Source organism: Salmo salar, chromosome 17 (assembly GCF_965601325.2).
Source record: "Salmo salar chromosome 17, fSalSal1, whole genome shotgun sequence".
Taxonomy (NCBI): domain Eukaryota; kingdom Metazoa; phylum Chordata; class Actinopteri; order Salmoniformes; family Salmonidae; genus Salmo; species Salmo salar.
Genome location: NC_138307.1, coordinates 13,345,719 through 13,364,809, shown reverse-complemented (window position 1 = coordinate 13,364,809; position 19,091 = coordinate 13,345,719). Strand labels below are relative to the sequence as shown.

General features: G+C 47.0%; 2 protein-coding genes across 4 annotated transcripts in view; one reads left to right on the top strand and one right to left on the bottom strand.

Moving 5' to 3' along the window:
• Positions 1 to 216: 216 nt before the first annotated feature.
• On the top strand, positions 217 to 15,041 carry LOC106575326 (putative ribonuclease ZC3H12C). Of its 3 annotated transcripts, XM_045698929.2 has the most exons (8): positions 217 to 565; positions 758 to 985; positions 8,012 to 8,115; positions 8,257 to 9,133; positions 9,311 to 9,450; positions 9,542 to 9,776; positions 10,718 to 10,824; positions 11,061 to 15,041. In XM_045698929.2, exons 4-8 carry the CDS (start codon positions 8,355 to 8,357, stop codon positions 12,491 to 12,493), a joined length of 2,694 nt encoding a protein of 897 aa, XP_045554885.2. In that variant the 5' UTR covers positions 217 to 565; positions 758 to 985; positions 8,012 to 8,115; positions 8,257 to 8,354; the 3' UTR covers positions 12,494 to 15,041. The 3 variants fall into 3 exon arrangements, with proteins under 3 accessions (XP_045554885.2, XP_045554884.2, XP_014007281.3); XM_045698928.2 differs by lacking the exons at positions 217 to 565; positions 758 to 985 and adding an exon at positions 2,864 to 3,126; XM_014151806.3 differs by lacking the exons at positions 217 to 565; positions 758 to 985; positions 8,012 to 8,115 and adding an exon at positions 2,864 to 3,126.
• Positions 15,042 to 15,175: 134 nt separating this feature from the next.
• LOC106575324 (radixin) overlaps positions 15,176 to 19,091 on the bottom strand; it is a 32,830-nt gene continuing 28,914 nt past the window's right edge. The window contains exon 14 of the mRNA XM_014151788.3: positions 15,176 to 18,540. Within this exon, the coding sequence (XP_014007263.1) occupies positions 18,376 to 18,540 (165 nt within the window). The 3' untranslated portion in view covers positions 15,176 to 18,375. The remainder of the gene's footprint in view (positions 18,541 to 19,091) is intronic.

Sequence of the window (19,091 nt, the reverse complement as noted above, 5' to 3'; positions counted from 1 at the left end):
GCCTGTCTGCTCCCAGCGCTAGCCTGTCTGCTCCCAGCTCTAGCCTGTCTGCTCCTAGCTCTAGCCTGTCTGCTCCCAGCGCCAGCCTGTCTGCTCCTAGCTCTAGCCTGTCTGCTCTAGCTTCCTCCCAGACAACTCGAGCCGGATGTTTATGTCAACCATCAGCAGGTGAACTGCATCATGACGACAGGTTTGTTTCATAAGACATTTTCAAGTTTGGGCCACATATACAAGTGCCATACATTTGACTAGCCGTTTGTATGTAGCTAGCTTGGACGATGTTACTGGTGGTTCTGACCATCAAGATTTCGGTATGAATTGCACGTCGAACTTCAAAAGGAAGCAGCAATGCTGCAGGCGGTCTAATCCTGTCAGCGCTAGCTAAATAGTTAGGTAACCTACGAACGGTATCATTTTGCTGCTGTCAATTATTTTACATTTTAGCTAGCCAACTTTGTGTCGAATGCCACGCCCAGCAGCTGTTGGCATAGTAGACTAGAGCATGTAAGGACTACCAAAGAAGTGCTGCTGGTTCTAATGTCGCTAACTTGGCTACCTACCACTGGTGAGTGAATTTCTTGTGCTTTTTAAGTTAGACATTTAGCGATCTAGATCCAATCAGGCCCCGTGTGTGTTACCCAGGCCAGCCTGCACATGTCCCACTGTCTCTTCTTGTCCATTCAGCTGTAAGAGAGAGGGGCACCTGTACCCTAGACATGAGCATGGAGGCCTCATGAAAGATTTGTTTTTTTAACAGAAGCCACCATTCACAATTGGGCGGGGTGACTGGGGAGTTGTCTGGCCTGGGCAATGGGTTTGCTTGGCCCAACAGCTGGCCTGTCCCACGAGGGTGTCTCCCTTTCTCCTGCCTGCCTCCAGGTCCTCACCCTGGCCCCATGGACCACAACACTCCTGCTGCTGCTCCTCACTGACCTGGCCCTCTCTGCCAAGGCTGGAGGCAGCCTGTCAATAGCAGCCATTACTGGTCAGTGGTCAAAAGTAATTATAAAAAAAAAAAAAAATGTATTAGGGCAAAATAATTTTCTAAATATTTACTCAATTTTCCTTCTGTTTTGTGCCTACTCAACATGTGTATGTTGACTGAGATGGCTGGAGGTCAGTGGTGACGTGGCCCTTGTAACTGAAAAGCCAGATGGGTCAAATAAAAGGTCAGAGAGCACAGTGGCCATAGATGCTATTAAATGACTATTCTAATTCCTAATTGTATGACAGGGGCCACACGGCCCCTTTCTGCTCCCTTTGACACTGGCAGAGCAGTGTCTTCTAGTGAAAGTGTCCCCGACTCTACTTCACTACTTGCTTTTTTAACCGTAATTTGCGTAGTTCAGGCCTATTGTCCTAGGCCTATTACTGTTGAAAAAACATCTAACCTTTAAAACTGTGTGGTGTTTGGAGTGCTGTGTTGAAGACGACCTGCCATTTTGAGGAATGCCAGCTATTTGTGGCTGTCTGAGACTGCAAATCGGGGTATAGGTGGACTTCCAGCAGTTGTCGTAAAGACACCTGTTTGCTTTAAGTCGAGGGGGCAGATGGTCTCTAAGCCACTGTAACAGTGTGGCTGATGGTCAATGGGCTACTGTGTTATTAGACTATGTTATACAGTATGTTGGTGGACTTCCAGCAGTTGTCATAAAGACACCTGTTTACTTTAAGCCAAGGGGGCAGATGGTCTCTAAGCCGCTGTAACTGAGAGTGGCTGGCAGCTTACGGTCAATGGGCTACTGCAGCGTTCACCAACTGGTGGGCCGAATTTGATGGGATTCAAATGTAAGCAAAGTTTGTAATGATTGTTAAAGTCAAACATATTTGTTTGGACTTCTTGTGGTCAATTTGCAGTCTACTAATTATTTGTAATTATGTTCTGGCCCTCCATCCATCTGCTCCAGAAAATATTGGCCCGTGGCTGAATCTAGTTGAAGATCCCTGGTCTACTATGTTATTAGACTGATATACAGTACCATGGGCCAGCTTTACTCTTTTGCCTCCAGCCCTCAGACATCTGCCCAGGCTACTCTGCTCTCCTCAGCTGCTGTGGTTCTATTACACAGCCAAGGTAATACTGAGTGCTGAAACAGCTGATACTCTCACAGTCCCAACAGTGACTTGTGTCAGATAAACAAGTCACAGTTGGGAGCATTTTACTTTTGTTTATAAAAAAAAAGTTCTGTCCAGCAACACCAACTTCATTTAAACTTGCCTTTGTTTTCTCTAGCCTAAATACATGCAGTGTTTATCCCAACTTAAAGTTCAGGAACTAAACTAATTCTTTGTGCTTCCGAGTCATTTCCCTTAAAGTGTGCCGCCCGCAACAATAAAAAAAAGTCCCCCTTTTCATACTCATTCCAGCCCACCCTACATGCCCATCCTGTCCCCTTTCACCCCACTGTGACTCCCCCCTCCCCTCTTGCGTTCTCTGTAAGGACATGCAGTGCTTTTAACATGATTTACGCCAGTAGAAGTGTGTAACCCTGACCCTCACCCCAACCCAGCCAAAACAAAGGGGTTAGAGCTGCTGCAGTTCCCCAGCTAGCCAGGTGTTCCTCAACCCAGGCCTGTGTTCTAGTAGCGCTGGCCTCATGTTGCAGCTGCCTGCGTGACTCCCTTTGTGTGCCTCTGTTATTGACCATACACCCCCTATTTGATTCATTGCTCACACAGGGGAAGACCCTTTCAGAGTGACAGGGGCTGTGTGTGTGTGTGTGTGTGTATATCTCTGTCTACGCGTGCCTATAGGAGACTGTGTTCATATGCGCCTGCCCGCCTGCGTTTGTGTGTCTCATTGTGAGGTCACTGCACTCCCATTGGTGGAGCCAGGCAGCCAGTGTCTAACCGACGAATGGTCGACATTGTAGCTCCATCTGTTAAGACACTCATTGTTCAACCTGCCTGGCTTTCTTGGGAAAAACTGTGCCTTTATGGTAAACACACTATCCTTGGATTTTGGGTTTGAAGAGTAGGAAGCGTATGGATTGTGAAATACTTCATTTTTTTGCTCACATCTGTTGAGCAGGGATCAATGGTGGAATGAACCCAGTTATTTCCTTAAGGCCATTTTACTAAGGAGGTTTGCTTTGTTTGGCTGTTGGATGTTCTGCTGAGGTCAGGGTAAGTGGAGATATTAAGCCTAACTATTTAGGCACTTTCCCATCAAACCATGTCTGTTTCAATGCAGAATTTCAATAGGCTTATGTCAAATGTCTTCTGACAGAATTATAACAGTTTTAAGAAAACAAGTTGCCATGAGCATTTGTAGTGACATCTAATATGTTAGTATTTAGCTGTACCCAATTAGGCCTCTGTGTGTTATTGTCCCTTGGAATGTGTAGTGATTTAGTGCATGTCTCTTCACCAGTGGAGTGGTCACCTTTGAACACATTGTCTCCCCACACCTGTGTGACAGGTTTCTCTTTCTTATAGGGCTCTCACAGGGCTTAGGGGCCATGTCTTTTCACAGCCTCTTTAAGGGACTTTTAGCACGAGAGGGTGTATGTTATTAGACACTGTCTGTGCACATTTTTGTTTCAACATTTTAGTTTATTCTGGTTTTACAGTTTAGTGAAAAATAACAAATTGCGAGAAGGAGGTTGTAGCAAGTTATGCTACACTTCATACTGAAAAGAATAATCTATTGGGATAGTATGAATTTGTCCTACATATACAGTGCCTAAGTCTTCATACCCCTTGACTTATTCCACATTTTGTTGTTACAGCCTGAATTCAAAATTGATTAAATATGAACAAATTCTCACCCATCTACACACGATATCCCATAATGACAAAGTGAAAACCAGTTTTTAGAAATGTTTGCACTTTTATTGAAAATGGAATACAGAAATCTAATTTCCATAAATGTTCACACCCCTGAGTCTACTTTGTAGAAGCTCCGTTGGCAGCGATTACAGCTGTGAGTCTTTCTGCTACAGCTTTCCACACCTGGATTGGGCAACATTTTCCCATTCATTCTTTAATCATTGCTAGACAACCATTTTCAGGTCTTGCCATAGATTTTCAAATAGATTTAAGTCAAAACTGTAACTCGGCCACTCAGGAACATTCACTCTCTTCTTGGTAAGCAAATCCAGTGTAGATTTGGCCTTGTGTTTTAGGTTATTATTCTGTACAGGCTTTCTTCTCTCTGTTATTTAGGTTATTATTCTGTACAGGCTTTCTTCTCTTCACTCTGTTATCTAGGTTATTATTCTGTACAGGCTTTCTTCTCTTCACTCTGTTATCTAGGTTATTATTCTGTACAGGCTTTCTTCTCTTCACTCTGTTATCTAGGTTATTATTCTGTACAGGCTTTCTTCTCTTCACTCTGTTATCTAGGTTATTATTCTGTACAGGCTTTCTTCTCTTCACTCTGTTATCTAGGTTATTATTCTGTACAGGCTTTCTTCTCTTCACTCTGTTATTTAGGTTATTATTCTGTACAGGCTTTCTTCTCTTCACTCTGTTATCTAGGTTATTATTCTGTACAGGCTTTCTTCTCTTCACTCTGTTATCTAGGTTATTATTCTGTACAGGCTTTCTTCTCTTCACTCTGTTATTTAGGTTATTATTCTGTACAGGCTTTCTTCTCTTCACTCTGTTATTTAGGTTATTATTCTGTACAGGCTTTCTTCTCTTCACTCTGTTATCTAGGTTATTATTCTGTACAGGCTTTCTTCACTTCACTCTGTTATCTAGGTTATTATTCTGTACAGGCTTTCTTCACTCTGTTATTTAGGTTATTATTCTGTACAGGCTTTCTTCACTCTGTTATTTAGGTTATTATTCTGTACAGGCTTTCTTCTCTTCACTCTGTTATCTAGGTTATTATTCTGTACAGGCTTTCTTCTCTTCACTCTGTTATCTAGGTTATTATTCTGTACAGGCTTTCTTCTCTTCACTCTGTTATCTAGGTTATTATTCTGTACAGGCTTTCTTCTCTTCACTCTGTTATCTAGGTTATTATTCTGTACAGGCTTTCTTCACTTCACTCTGTTATCTAGGTTATTATTCTGTACAGGCTTTCTTCTCTTCACTCTGTTATTTAGGTTATTATTCTGTACAGGCTTTCTTCACTCTGTTATTTAGGTTATTATTCTGTACAGGCTTTCTTCTCTTCACTCTGTTATCTAGGTTATTATTCTGTACAGGCTTTCTTCACTCTGTTATTTAGGTTATTATTCTGTACAGGCTTTCTTCTCTTCACTCTGTTATCTAGGTTATTATTCTGTACAGGCTTTCTTCTCTTCACTCTGTTATTTAGGTTATTGTGGAGTATAGTTGTTTCCTCTTACTTTCTCTGACAGAATAATCTCTCCGACAGTGAATGAGGACCAAACTAAGCTTCATGTCCATGGTTTAGGCCTAGTTCTGAATTCTAAGAGACTATTGGAGACTTGGCCAATTTGATAATAGTTTGGTTTTAAAAGGTAAATTATTTGTTAATTCCTTTGCTTCAAAATACTTTTGGATGAACAACATTACTGGAAAAACTGGCCCACTGAGATGAATGTTCTAGAAACATTCTCACTGGCTGGGTGGTGGCGTATGAGTCCTGTTGCTGATGAGATGGGGAAGGGACAATGTCGTGATTTTTTTTTTTAGGGTGAAGAGAAGGTTCTACCTTTTAGTGTCACGTGACTCTGTCTGGCGGGGCGGACGCAGCGGGCTCCATGGAGCGTGCTACGCGGAGCGGGAGGGAGGGAGGGAGAGAGAGAGGGGGAGGACCAGAAGTTGCTCTCGTTCCCCTGCGGTTCCAGAAGACATCTGTTGCCCTGGTTAATGGCAGCAGAGCCTTCAGCCCCCTCCATCCCTCCCAGCCAGTGCTGAACAGCCCCCTCCATCCCTCCCAGCCAGTGCTGAACAGGGCAAACCCTCCATCCCTCCCAGCCAGTGCTGAACAGGGCAAACCCTCCATCCCTCCCAGCCAGTGCTGAACAGGGCAAACCCTCCATCCCTCCCAGCCAGTGCTGAACAGGGCAAACCCTCCATCCCTCCCAGCCAGTGCTGAACAGGGCAAACCCTCCATCCCTCCCAGCCAGTGCTGAACAGGGCAAACCCTCCATCCCTCCCAGCCAGTGCTGAACAGGGCAAACCCTCCATCCCTCCCAGCCAGTGCTGAACAGGGCAAACCCTTCCTTTTCTTTGGAAAGAATTCAACTCTGCAGGCAGCCCCCCCCCCCCCTTTCCCCACCAACACCAGAACCAAGGAGGGAAAACCCAGACCCCCCCCATCCCACACACCGCTGCCCCCAAAGCCCTGTGTTACATATTCATTAGCCTACTTCTTCAGTGCTTCAATCAATGAATGCACCGCCAATACTAGGAGGAGGGACTCTGGGCTGATGTTCGAAAGATGCTATCGAATGAAACGGACTCTGACGGCTGTCCAACAAGGCGTGACATCACAGTCCACACAGCTTGATAGTTATGCTGTCACTGATAATGAGCTGCGTTATTCAAAGGAAAATGTGGTAAGGCTACATGACGTAAGATTTCTGTAACGGCTTTTTGGGTTTCTAGCCGACATTGTATTATCTGCATGTCTGAAGCAGCTTCTGTGAGCCTCTGGGGTCTGTGGCCAAAGTCTTTTTCAAATCTCTGCCGTCCGTCTCTCTCCTTAACTGGGAGCTAGGTCAACAGGAGTCCCCGCGAGAACACGCGTTGAAAGATGCTGAGCTAAGGCCTCAGAGCAGGGCTGACACCCTCATCGGCATGTTCTGCAGCGGAGGTGACCCTGAGTGCAACTGGTAGTTGCATTGTTGGGGACCGTCAGTCAGACCCCTCTTCCCCGGGTCTTCCTTTGTGCACAAAGGACAGAATTATTCCAGCTCTGTCTTTTTAGGGGACATTCTTTCAACCGCTGCAGCCTAGCAACCCTGGGCCATGTTGCTAAGCAGCCCTCTTTCATGTAATGCGCACACTCCCATCCTCCCACCATGACACCTTTAAATGGTTGTTACATTTTAGCAGACATGAAAACATGTGGATTGGGTATTAGGTAACCTTTAAAAAGGCTACAGGCTACAGACTCAACAGATGTATCTGCTAACGTGATGATGCCCTGTAACCACATTGTTGCACAGTTATGACTAAATGATGATGCTGTGGGCTATACACTGACTGTGATTTCTTGTGATATTATAATATGCTGTTGTTTATCGTGCCCGTCTGGGTTGGGGTCTTCAAATCCATTTCACAATACAAGAGATCTATTGAAACACATGTTCAAGAATTGAAAATGGACATTTGTTTTAAGTGAGGATTTGTCCATTGAATTGGTATTTCAATGCTGAAATGACTCCTGAAATGACTCCTGAAATGACTGGATTGAAATGGAAATTACCCCAAGTACCATGGTGCCCTATCTTCGAGGAGCAGACCTAATATTTCCTAATTGCATCTTGCAAGTGATCAAATTCTGCCACCCTATTGGTTACCATTGAGGCCTGAGTGTCTCTATTGATTTACTTCCTGTTCCTTTAGTGTTCAAACAAGTGACTCTTCCCCCAGGGGAGGAACCATATGCTCCTGAAGCACGGGGGGAGTCAGGCTTTAGCCCAACACATAACGGCTATTTGTGTTTAAACAGAGCATCCTCTGTTCCCCCTGAGATTGATGTGTTGTGACATGGGCTGGGTGAGAGGCGGCACGCCGTGGCTGGCCCCTCTAAAAGAGCGGGAACCCCTTAATTAGGACAGGGCACCCCCAGGAACGCACCCCTCTTTGTCTCAGCCAATCCAAGCTCGGCTCAGGTCAGCTAGTCACATCCAACACAACCAAATTAGGTTCAGTGTTTGAGTAGCCTAGACATGGCCTTATTTTACAATGAAAACATCCAATACTTCCCATATGTTTCCTAAGAGAGCAGTCTGTCGCAGAGCGTAGTTCAAGTTCTGTATTTATTGCAGTACAATTTGTCCAAAAGTGTCAAGTATTGGTTTATGGAGGATCATTAGTTTAGTATATAAAATGATTCTGTTTCTCTCTCTCTTGTGTGAAGCTCACAGCTCCGTCTACCTATCCTCACTAAAGCCAAGAAATGAATCTCCCAGGGGTCGATAGTCAAGCCTGTTGAAGTTTCTCATCAGGTTACTGACAACAGAGGTGTGTATGAGATGCATGTCTCCTGAAATCTGAACTTTAACAAGACATTTCATGGATTCCCTCCTATTGTTTTTAAACTGAAGTCAAGTCATTGTTTTGAACCATCCATTTAACTCGCTCTTTTACCTCTCTCTCTCACAGGGACTCATGCCATGGACACGGTAAGACGGGGGTAGAAGTGGCGGGAGTGGTCCTCCGGGTCAGGCCTCAGCCCAGAGCTGGATGTTTGTGACAGATTCATGGGCCTGAAGGACCATCCGGAGGAGGATGCAGCAGGCCGCATCCCAGACCTGGGGCTGGATTTAGAGTACCTCCACATCGAAGGCTCCGTCAGCAGGAAGGCTGGCGCCGATACAGGACCCAGTGTGGAGCGGGGCGAGGAGGAGGAAGAGGCCTGCGAGGGCAGCGGCAGTTGCAGCTTGTCCACGCCTGGGGGGAAGGGGGGGGAGGTGGTGGGGGAGGAGAGCGCTGGGTTCGACAGTGACCCGGAGCCAGCCCGAAACAGCACCGGTTCTAACCCGGCTGGAGGAGTGTCCGTATCTGAGCTTGATAGAGGTGTGCCTGTTCCCAACACCCACCAACCTCTGTGCAGGACTCCCTGTGTGGACCTGGGGTCCGAGGGGCCTCCTGACCCTCCGTCGGGGGAGCCTTCACCCGGGGCAGCCCTGAGGGAGTACCAGTCCAAGCTGGAGTTTGCCCTGAAGCTGGGCTACGCCGAGGAGCTGGTGCGGCTGGTGCTGGCCAAGCTGGGGCCGTACACGCTCATCAACAACATACTGGGAGAGCTGGTCAAACTGGGCCGTAAGGCCGAGACAAACCAACAGCTGACTCTGTCCACGGCTTCACAGCCCGCCCCCTCCTCCTGCTCCTCCTCTTCCTCCACTTCTACCTGTGGGTATGTGGAGGCAGTGGAGGCGCAGCAGGGGAGGTCAGACTCCCCCTACCAGACAGACTTCCTCCTGGGGGACAAGGACAACCTGCGGCCCGTCGTCCTGGACGGTAGCAACGTGGCAATGAGGTGAGGGTCAATGAACCATAGACGGTCATCTTGATTACAGAAAACGCACAATGCCTATTTCCTCCATTGTAGTCCGTTGTAAAGGTCGTTGTGTAACTGTTGTCAAAGTCACCTACATATTGTTGATATGATGCTAGAGCCTGTAAGGTAGTTAACGTCTGTCTCCATCTCTGGTAGCCATGGCAATAAGGAGGTGTTCTCCTGCTACGGCATCCAGCTGGCTGTTGATTGGTTCCTGGAGCGAGGTCACCGTGACATCACTGTGTTTGTGCCGTCCTGGAAGAAAGAGCAGTCCCGCCCTGATGCCCTCATCACAGGTAAACACATACCTAGAGGTCACATACATATGTCAGATGGGCCTCAGTGCTCACTGGATAACACGTTTCTCCAATTCTCTCCTCTCTCTAGACCAGGATATCTTACGTCGTCTGGAGAAGGACAAGATCTTGGTGTTCACTCCATCTCGTCGGGTCCAGGGTCGCCGGGTGGTCTGCTACGACGACCGCTTCATCGTCAAGCTGGCCTACGAGTCCGACGGCATCATCGTCTCCAACGACAACTACCGCGACTTGGCCAGTGAGAAGCCAGAGTGGAAGAAGTTAATTGACGAGCGGCTGCTCATGTACTCGTTTGTCAACGACAAGTAAGGAGCGATATGGCTCCGGCTTAGCATCCATCTTCTTTAGCCTAGAAGTGGTATGATGATCATTATGCTAATACTTGGCTGTATAGGATTATGTATGTTAATATGTTAATAATTTCTCTCCCTCCTCCTGCTCCTCGCTCCCCCCTCTCTCGCTCCTCCCCTCCCTCCCTCTCGCTCCTCCCCTCCCTCCCTCTCGCTCCTCCCCACCCTCCCTCTCGCTCCTCCCCACCCTCCCTCGCTCCTCCCCTCCCTCCCCCCCTCCCTCCCTTGCTCCTCCCCTCCCTCCCTTGCTCCTCCCCTCCCTCCCTCGCTCCTCCCTCCCTCTCGCTCCTCCCCACCCTCCCTCACGCTCCTCCCCTCCCTCCCCCCCTCCCTCCCTTGCTCCCCCCCTCCCTCCCTTGCTCCCCCCCTCGCTCCCCCCCTCCCTCGCTCCTCCCCCCCTCCCTCGCTCCTCCCCCCCCTCCCTCCCTCCTCCCCTCCCTCCCCACCTCCCTCCCTTGCTCCTCCCTCCCTTGCTCCTCCCCTCGCTCCATCCCTCCTCCCCTCCCTTCCTCGCTCCTCCCCTCCCTTCCTCGCTCCTCCCCTCCCTTCCTCGCTCCTTCCTCGCTCCTCCCCTCCCTTCCTCGCTCCTCCCCTCCCTCCCTCCCTCTCTCTCTCTCCACCCCTCCCTCTCTCTCTCTCCACCCCTATCTCCCCTCGCTCCTCTCCGCCCCTCCCTCGCCCCTCTCTCACGCTCGCTCCTCCCCTCCCTCTCTCTACCCCCCCGCTCAATCCTCCCCTCCCTCTCTTCCCTCCCTCCCTCCCTCGCTCCTCCCCTCCCTCCCTATCTCTCGCTCCTCCCTCTCTCCCCTCCCTCCCTCTCTCGCTCCTCCCCTCCCTCTCTCTCGCTCTTCTCTCTCGCTCGCTCCTCACCTTCCTCCCTCTCCCCTCCCTCCCAGGTTCATGCCTCCTGATGACCCTCTAGGTCGTCATGGTCCCAGTCTGGAGAACTTCCTGAGGAAACGTCCCATCATGCCAGAGCACAAGAAGCAGCCCTGTCCTTACGGTGGGCCCCACCATTATTATTAACTCTTTAGTACGTTTATCACTGTACCTTGACCATGTTCATGACGAAGACTTCTCCCACTGTTATAATGTGAATGAATCATTTCTTCATCAGCTGGATGACTTCCAGCTACTGGTGCTGAAGATGCATTGGGTTGCTACTTTCTAAGTGAACCACTGCCACATCACTAGGCTGTGTGCTAACCAGTACCCTATCCTTTCTCCCCCTTTCTTTAGGCAAGAAGTGCACTTACGGCCACAAGTGTAAGTACTACCACCCGGAGAGGAGTGCCCAGTGCCAGCGCTCGGTGGCAGACGAGCTGCGTGCCAGCGCCAAGACCTCTGCCACCTCTACTAGCGCCAAGGGCCAGGCTGGCGAGGCCGGGCTGGTGAAGAGCCACAGCGTGCCCAACAATGTAGCGATGGGCACCAAGAGAGGTTCTGCCCCCAAAAGGCAGTGTGACCCCAGCATCCGGGCGCTGTCCTACGGCGAGGCAGAGGACAAGCTGAGACACGCTGAGAAATGCAACAGCCTCAGTAGTAGTAGTGGGAGTAGTTGTTGTAGTGGGAGTGTTATTCTGTCCCCTGCCCCTGGAGGACCCCCCTCCTCTGCCCTCAGCGACCCCCAGGAACAGCCACCGAGCCTGGGCAGGGACACACCCTACATGACCCTGCCGCCCCCCCACCCTGACCCCTACTCCTCCAGCTGTGACTCTCCAGATCAGAGCTACTACTCAGTGACACCGGCCCACTCTGGCCTGGCAGCACGGAGGAGTCCGGTGTCCCGCTTCCCGCTGGACACGGACCTGCGTCTGCTGGGCTCGTCAGACTGTGGCAACAGCGGATGTGACTCGTACGGAGAGAGAGCCTCCTGTCTGTGCTGCCCCGGTCCTCTGCTGGACAAGTACATCCACCATCAGCATCATCGGCACCATCAACACAACCGCCTGTACTCTCAACACTCTGCCCCCCTGCTCGACCCCCAACCCTCCCCACACACCTCTGTCCTCCATGGCTATCACCAGAGCCTGGCACGGGGCCACAGCTTCCCCCACCACGAGCCCCCTGACCCCCACCTGAAGCGCCCTCTGTACCCCCTCCCGCCTCCCCTCCAGCACCAGGCCGTAGGCGCCCGCTCCAGCTGCCCTGGAGACTACCCCTCTGTGTCCCAGTCCGGCCCCTACCCTGCTGGCTCCCCTCTGGGCCGCTGCCTGGCCAACACGCGGCTGGAGACGCTGTCAGACTCCCGGCTGTACGAACGCTCCCCGCTGCCGAAAGCCTTCTCCTGGGATCCCTACTGCAGCCAACTCCCTCAGTCCCACTATGAGGCCTACCAGAGTCTCCCAGAGACCCACGATGTAGGCTGGGGACACACATCTCCATGGGGACAGACCACACACTCTTACCACCCCCCTCACCCACCCTACCCCTCTCAGCCCCCTCACCCATCCCATGCCCCTCAGCCATCCCACCCGTCCATGCCCCCCCACCACATGCAGCAGGAGCCCCCCGCCCTGAGCTGGTGCGGGGAGGTGCGGGGGAAGGTCTACCTCAACCTGTGTAACATCTTCCCCTCTGAGCTGGTGGGCCGGGTTATGGGGAGGAACCCCCAGGTGACCGACGCCCAGCAGCTAGCTGCCGCCATCCTGGCTGAGAAGTCCGGCTACTGAGGCCAGCTAGCCTACTACTCTCTCCCTATTCATAACAACACTTAGTTGTAGTTTTGACAATATAAGGGTTTGAATTTGTTTGACTGTACATTTGTTTGTGGATAACTTAGTGTTAATCATGTGCAGGTGAGGATATGCGTTGATTTACAAATCACTTTTTCCTCCGCTGTGTGAAACATTTAAAAAATAACGGTGGAATCTGAGGGATCTGATTTATATGCCTAATCTTACTTCTATTCTATATTTTCTACTCCATTTGTAAACATTCACCCCCAAATTGACCATTTATCAACAGAATCTTGGTTGTTGGGGATGTGTATATCTTCTGTGTTCAATCGTGCATCGGTCTAATCGATTTGTTTTGTGTTTTTCAGTGCTGTGTGTTCTGTTTGGGCCTGTTGTTGTTGTGATAGTAGGTGACTGAGTTAGTCTTCTCAGTTGAGAGAATGTCTTGCAGTAGTTGTAGAGACGGGCACGTTCGTCGACCTTGTCTTGTTGTTTTAGTAAGGGACGTCTCTGGCCCCTCGTTTTGGCTCCAAGCCTGCAGCTGCTACAGACACGGTAGACTCAAGCTCAAATCCCAAGGAAATCCCCTTTGGTTGTTTTCCCTGAAGACCTATCCAAAGGGCTCAGAGCACTTAGCTTGATGTAGACAATCTGTTACAGTTACCGGCACAATCCCTGGTAGACAGAAAGCCTTTCTTTGTTGATACAAATTGTATCGTTCATTTAGGATTATATATATATATATATTATATATATATATCCGTAGGTGTGTAATCGATTCATGAAAAGCTGTTTATATATAGCTGGTGCATTTTAAACTATAATACTGTATGAGATATTCCAGGCAACATTTGATTATTTTTAGACATGGTTTGTTTAGAAATATGAATCAAATTAGATACATGAAAAAAGGTGAGGTATTCTGACTTTCTGGGGGATGGAGAATAGCCAAGGCTGGGTTGAACCCAAGTGGCCAGCGAGGTGAAATGAAATGGGTTAACTGCTGCCTGAAATATGCAGTCGGTAAATAAAAAGTTTTGTTTTGTAACGAAAAACCTTCTCTCTGGCACCGTGTGTCAGTGAGGACCCGGACGTGGGCAAAAAGTAATGCCTTTACACGGCATTGTGCTAATGACGCATAAAATACTCTGAACCATGTTCAGCAAACTGTTATGCATGTTTTGGTAACACTTTATTTTAATCGTCCGTAATAAACCATTTAAGTCATTTATAAAGTGTGTTCCCCATTTTAAGAATCATTATTCCCACATTTATAACCAATGTACTAAACATTAGTTGTATTTCTGCAGCCCCTGATCTGAAGTGAGTGCTATTTATGCTTTATGTTTTGAGTGACCAGTGTAATTTCTCCCAAAAAGATGGGCTTGACATTTCATCAGTACCTGGTAAAAGAATAAACTGACAACACAGGATATTTAAGGAAATATATACATTTGTGTATGAACTATGATTAATAATTAACTTAGTTTATTACGGACCCTTAAAATAAAGTGTTAGCCATGTTTTCTTCAAGTGTTCTTGTATCATATTTTCTTTGTGCTTGATTTATCAGTTCTGTTGTATTATATTAGCTTGACAACTCCGTGCCTATCAAATATAGTATTGGCTTTGTGTCTTTGTTTTGTTGGAAATGTATAGTCTTGTAGTCAGATGTGATGAGTTGTCATTGTTACTCTGTAATTTCCATAACACCAGAGAATTTCATGTACTTAGAATAACATTTACTATATTACAGATGAGTTTTCCTTTGATCTAATTCTGAGGGCAGAAACAAATGTGATTTGTTGGGTTTAAAAAAAACACCAGGCTTCAATCCTCCTGCATCATCAAGATTAGAACCTGTGATCTTCTGGTCCCAGTGGGGAGGGCACCACGCTTGTTTTTTCACATTTACAGCTGTTCATTTAGACTGTTAGATTTGAAATGTGATTCGTTTTAAGTATATTGGGATTTGAACTGGCAACCCTGTGTGTGACGCCCTTAAACCACCCACCCATATGGCCTTTTATTTGACTCACCTGCATACTCTGTCCACGGACTGACAGCGTTTCATCCATAGAGATAGAGGACTCTTAGTGCCCAAAAGCCTGTTTTAGCATGGGCAACACTGTTGAGGCAACTCATAGACGTAGAAGAAAAGGGACTACTTCAAAATGGAGATGGCCACAATGACGCTGCCCGTGATCTCAGACGCCATAATGGGACAGATGCAATGTCTCCGGTTTCATTCTGGCCTCGAGGACAAGCTGTTTGAACAAGTTCAAATAAAGAAAAACACTAATGAGTCAAACATTTGATGTGCAACAAGTCAATGGCAATTAGTGTAGTTAACTAAATGATTCATTTGGCTTTACCTTTCCTGATGTGATCAGATGTTTGTGGCAACTAACCAGATAGAGGACACTGCTTTTTGTGAGAAAATGTATATTTTCAGATCAAAAGATGAACTGCTCATTGAATGTTGTTATAACTAAGCATCAAGATGTTGTCTGCCCTGCATTAATTAAACCATGGATGAACAGTGTTGTTCGAGGTTCTTGTCTAAAGAATCGCTGACATTCAAAATCACTTATCACAACTTTTACTGGTGTCAGAGGTACAAATCATTTAAACCAATACTATATTTGTTAAATATATAAAAAAAGATAAGACAACTTCATTTTAAACTTTTATTGTGAAACCAGTGGACTAAGTTCCATCTGGGCCTTTATCTTATAGAAACACTAGTATGAACATAAGGAAAAACGGAACTGCAAACATGACAGCTGGTTCCAACAGAGGCATCACTGACACGGCTCTCATTGGAGGCGACAGAAGCGGGTTAACGGGCTCAGCCAATGAGAAAAGCCCAACTCAATGCACCCTGCCCTAAATATGGGGGATGCTGGCATGTGGAGGAGAGTTCTCTTTTCACCTCTAGTGAGCTACTGATGCATGCTGGTAGTTAGTTTGATCTTGGAACACTACAAAAATAACAGTTGGAAGCACAGTTTTTTCACCTGCTATGGCAAATACAACCCCTATATTTGGACACTCTGGGTTAACTAAAAGGCAGGTTTGGGTCAAGCCCCTTCAGTGTCCTCTGGATCCAAACAAGTGCTTTATTTTATTAAAACTCTGGCTTTAAAGATCTCAACTTAAACCAGCTGTCTAGTGTAGCATAACAAATAATACATTTCATCCGATTGCAAATAAGAACTGAACACTCCAGTTCATTCAAAACGCATCAGTAACATTTATCCACAAAGCTGGAGTTCATTTGATTTGGAGTGAGTAAAAAGGTTGTGTGAGAAAAGATCAAGCTCTGAAATGATTTTATTGGCCTGTTCTCTATTCCCGCTAAACATAAGACTTAAATCTGCAGAATTCTAAGATTGGGGGGGGGGGGGGGGGGGTTGACCCAAGAGGCTGGGTCCCTCTAATGAGAGCGTATAGATAGGGGGGCACATTCACGTCTGACATCTGCACCGGTCTGTCTCTTCACAGTCCTAAAATGGTGGCACTCTGCCATTGGGTTTCCATCCATCCTGCTGACAGCTGTAGCAGAGAGAGAACGGTGAGCAGATCTGTCCAGCAGCAGAGGAGAAACATGACGGTTCTATTCTGGCCCCAGTTGGCTGTCGGCAGAGAGATGCAGGTCCCGAGTCCAAACAGCTCTAAACGATAACCAGTCAAACCAGCTCCACTACCACTGGACACAGACACCATGTCCACACAGCCTGGGTCACTGAAGTCCTCAACCTTACTACTGCACAGTATCAGAACAGTCCACTACAGAAAATACACACAGCCGTGCCCTCAGTCTTGGATTGGCTTGCGTGACCTTTGATCTTCTGGATAATTTAGGTGCCGTTACAGTTCAGAGAAACTTCAGCAACAGAAGGTAGTAACACAAAACATGGTAGATATCTCAAAGAGACCACCATGTAAAACTAGCTCCAAACTTAATACCATTTTTTGATCAATTGTCTCCACTAGTGACACTTCAATGTGTCATCGCTTGAAAGTACATCTGGCATAAAAATAGCACTCATTTCAGTTGAAAGGTTAACCAATAAAGCTACATCGCCTCCTAGTCTGAACTAGTCAAGCCACAGTCAAATCTATGTGGGAGAGGATTTGAGACCGAGACTGTTACAGTATTGAGGTAGAGATCTGTTCTCTGATGACTGACGTTTTCATAGGCTCTCCAGCCAGAAAGACCATGGTATACCTCTTCAAAAGTCACTACTATGCAGACAGACAATACTAGCACTCTCACAGCACTTAAGCATCTCTGTCTTTTCCAGGCCTTTGTGAGCTGGTAGGGAGAGGAAACCATCTATGGTGACTGGACATGAAACATTAGGAGTCAGCTCACAGGAGCTAAACTAACAGATTTCGCTCTCTCTTCCTACCCGTCTCTCGCACACACACACACACACACACACACACACACACACACCCTAACCAATTAGCTTATCCCCATCATACTATCAGCTTATCTCCGACCAAATGTGCTTTACTACAACATTATGTATCCTTGAGCACCAAATCAAATCTCACTATATTCTACAACCTTATGTGAAATCATTAGCTTCCCATCGGAAACAAGTCTTTCATTCATCAAGACCCCAAGACTGGTGTAGTGGCTTTGCACTGAAGCTCAGAGTCTAGATGGTAGGGGTGTTCCACAAAATGACTTCCTTGTGCATCCCTTTGATATTTTAAGTAGAAATGGTGAATCAATATAGAATTTTAAAAGAATGTTCTTTTCAAATGAAGTGCCCTTTAATATAGACCACATGGTAAATTCAATAAATCAGATTTTTATATGAATAAAGACTTAGTGGCAAAATTCAGCATTCGCCTCCGACTTCCAGGAAGATTTTAACCCAGTTAACATCAATTTCTCCAGGTTTTCACCATCATTGTTAAGCAATAGTTATTTTGTTGCTTTGACGAAGTCATTTCTGAAGACTTTATTTCATGCGATTAGTGATTCATTTTACAGTTACAAAAAAAACCTCTCATTTTAAGGTCAACCCTGTTACGACAACTGAACTCTCACTTTAATATGGTGAAAGTATTCCTTTCGAAATAGATTTTTCTCCAAAAGAAAACATTGAATATCTAATAGTCAAATCATAGTGTAAAAGCAGGTGAGCTGGTTCCACTCGTTTTGGCCATTTTGTGGTAGAAGACTGAGTGGGTCGAGCACAACATGTCAACCCTGTTACTCATAGGCTAATTTCTTTTAAAACAATTAAATGTTTTGAAAATTGTTCACAACATAACTGAATGGATCGATCCCCTAACACAAGCCTCTACCAGCCTTGGACCAATCTACCTTCAAAGTTAACAATGAGAACAGAGAACTTAACAAACAGGGCTTCAATAAAACGTGTCATAACCATAGATCAGAACAAAAGCAAAAAAAGGTTTTGAAAGTACCAGACAACATCAACACGTTCAACTGAAGACAACAGAGTCAGTAATACTAAAGCTTTGCATACTAGCTTTCTGGCAAGAACAACAACAAAGCTTCCCATGGCCCTGTTCACTTAAAAATACAATCTTTCCCATTTTGGTTTTTCTTGTGTCTCCACATTAGATATTTGAAAGCAAAGCACAGACGCATTCTTTGCAATACAAGGAGAATACCACTTTTGGAGCGGTGCAAAGCGTTGCTTGTGCCCGATTCCTGATGGAGATGCGGGCAGAGCTTTGGCAAAGTTTGAGGCGGTGGCGGCCGTGCCCTCTGGAACCTTTGCGGGTATGGGTACGGGGAAAAAGGGGGAGTGTAGGAGGGACAGCGCCGGTTGTTTTGGCGAAAAGCGAGTCGCCAACGAACGGATGGGGGAACCCAGAACAGATCACATGGACTCAAACTCGTCGATGCGCTGCTTGGTGTTGCCCAGGCGGATCTGACGTAGGGTCTTGTACTTGTCTCTCCCGGCCTTCACGTTCTCCGCGTGAAGCATGTCATTCTGGGTCTTCATGGTATCGTCTATGGCTTCAGCCAGCTCCGAGCTCAGCACCTGGGGGAGGAGAGAGGGTTGATTGATTGAAACCTCTCAATGACAGTTAACGGCATCCAGCAACTAAAGAAAGCCCTTTAACCTGTTTAGGATAGGGGGCAGTATTTTCACGGCCGGATAAAAAAACGTACCCGATTTAATCTGGTTATTACTCCTGCCCAGAAACTAGAATATGCATATAATTGTTTGATTTGGATAGAAAACACCCTAAAGTTTCAAACTGTTTGAATGGTGTCTGTGAGTATAACAGAACTCATATGGCAGGCCAAAACCTGAGAAGGTTCTATACAGGAAGTGCCCTCTCTGACCATTTCTTGGCCTTCTATAGCCTCTTTATCGAAAACAGAGGATCTCTGCTGTAACGTGACATTTTCTAAGGCTCCCATAGGCTCTCAGAAGGCGCCGGAACGGGGAATGATGACTCTGCAGTCCCTGGCTGAAAAACATTAGGGGATTTGGAAAGTGGTCGATCTGAGAACAATGACACGGGCGCACGCGAAGACACCATTTTCTTCTTTCAGTCTTTGAACGAAAACAACGTCTCCCGGTCG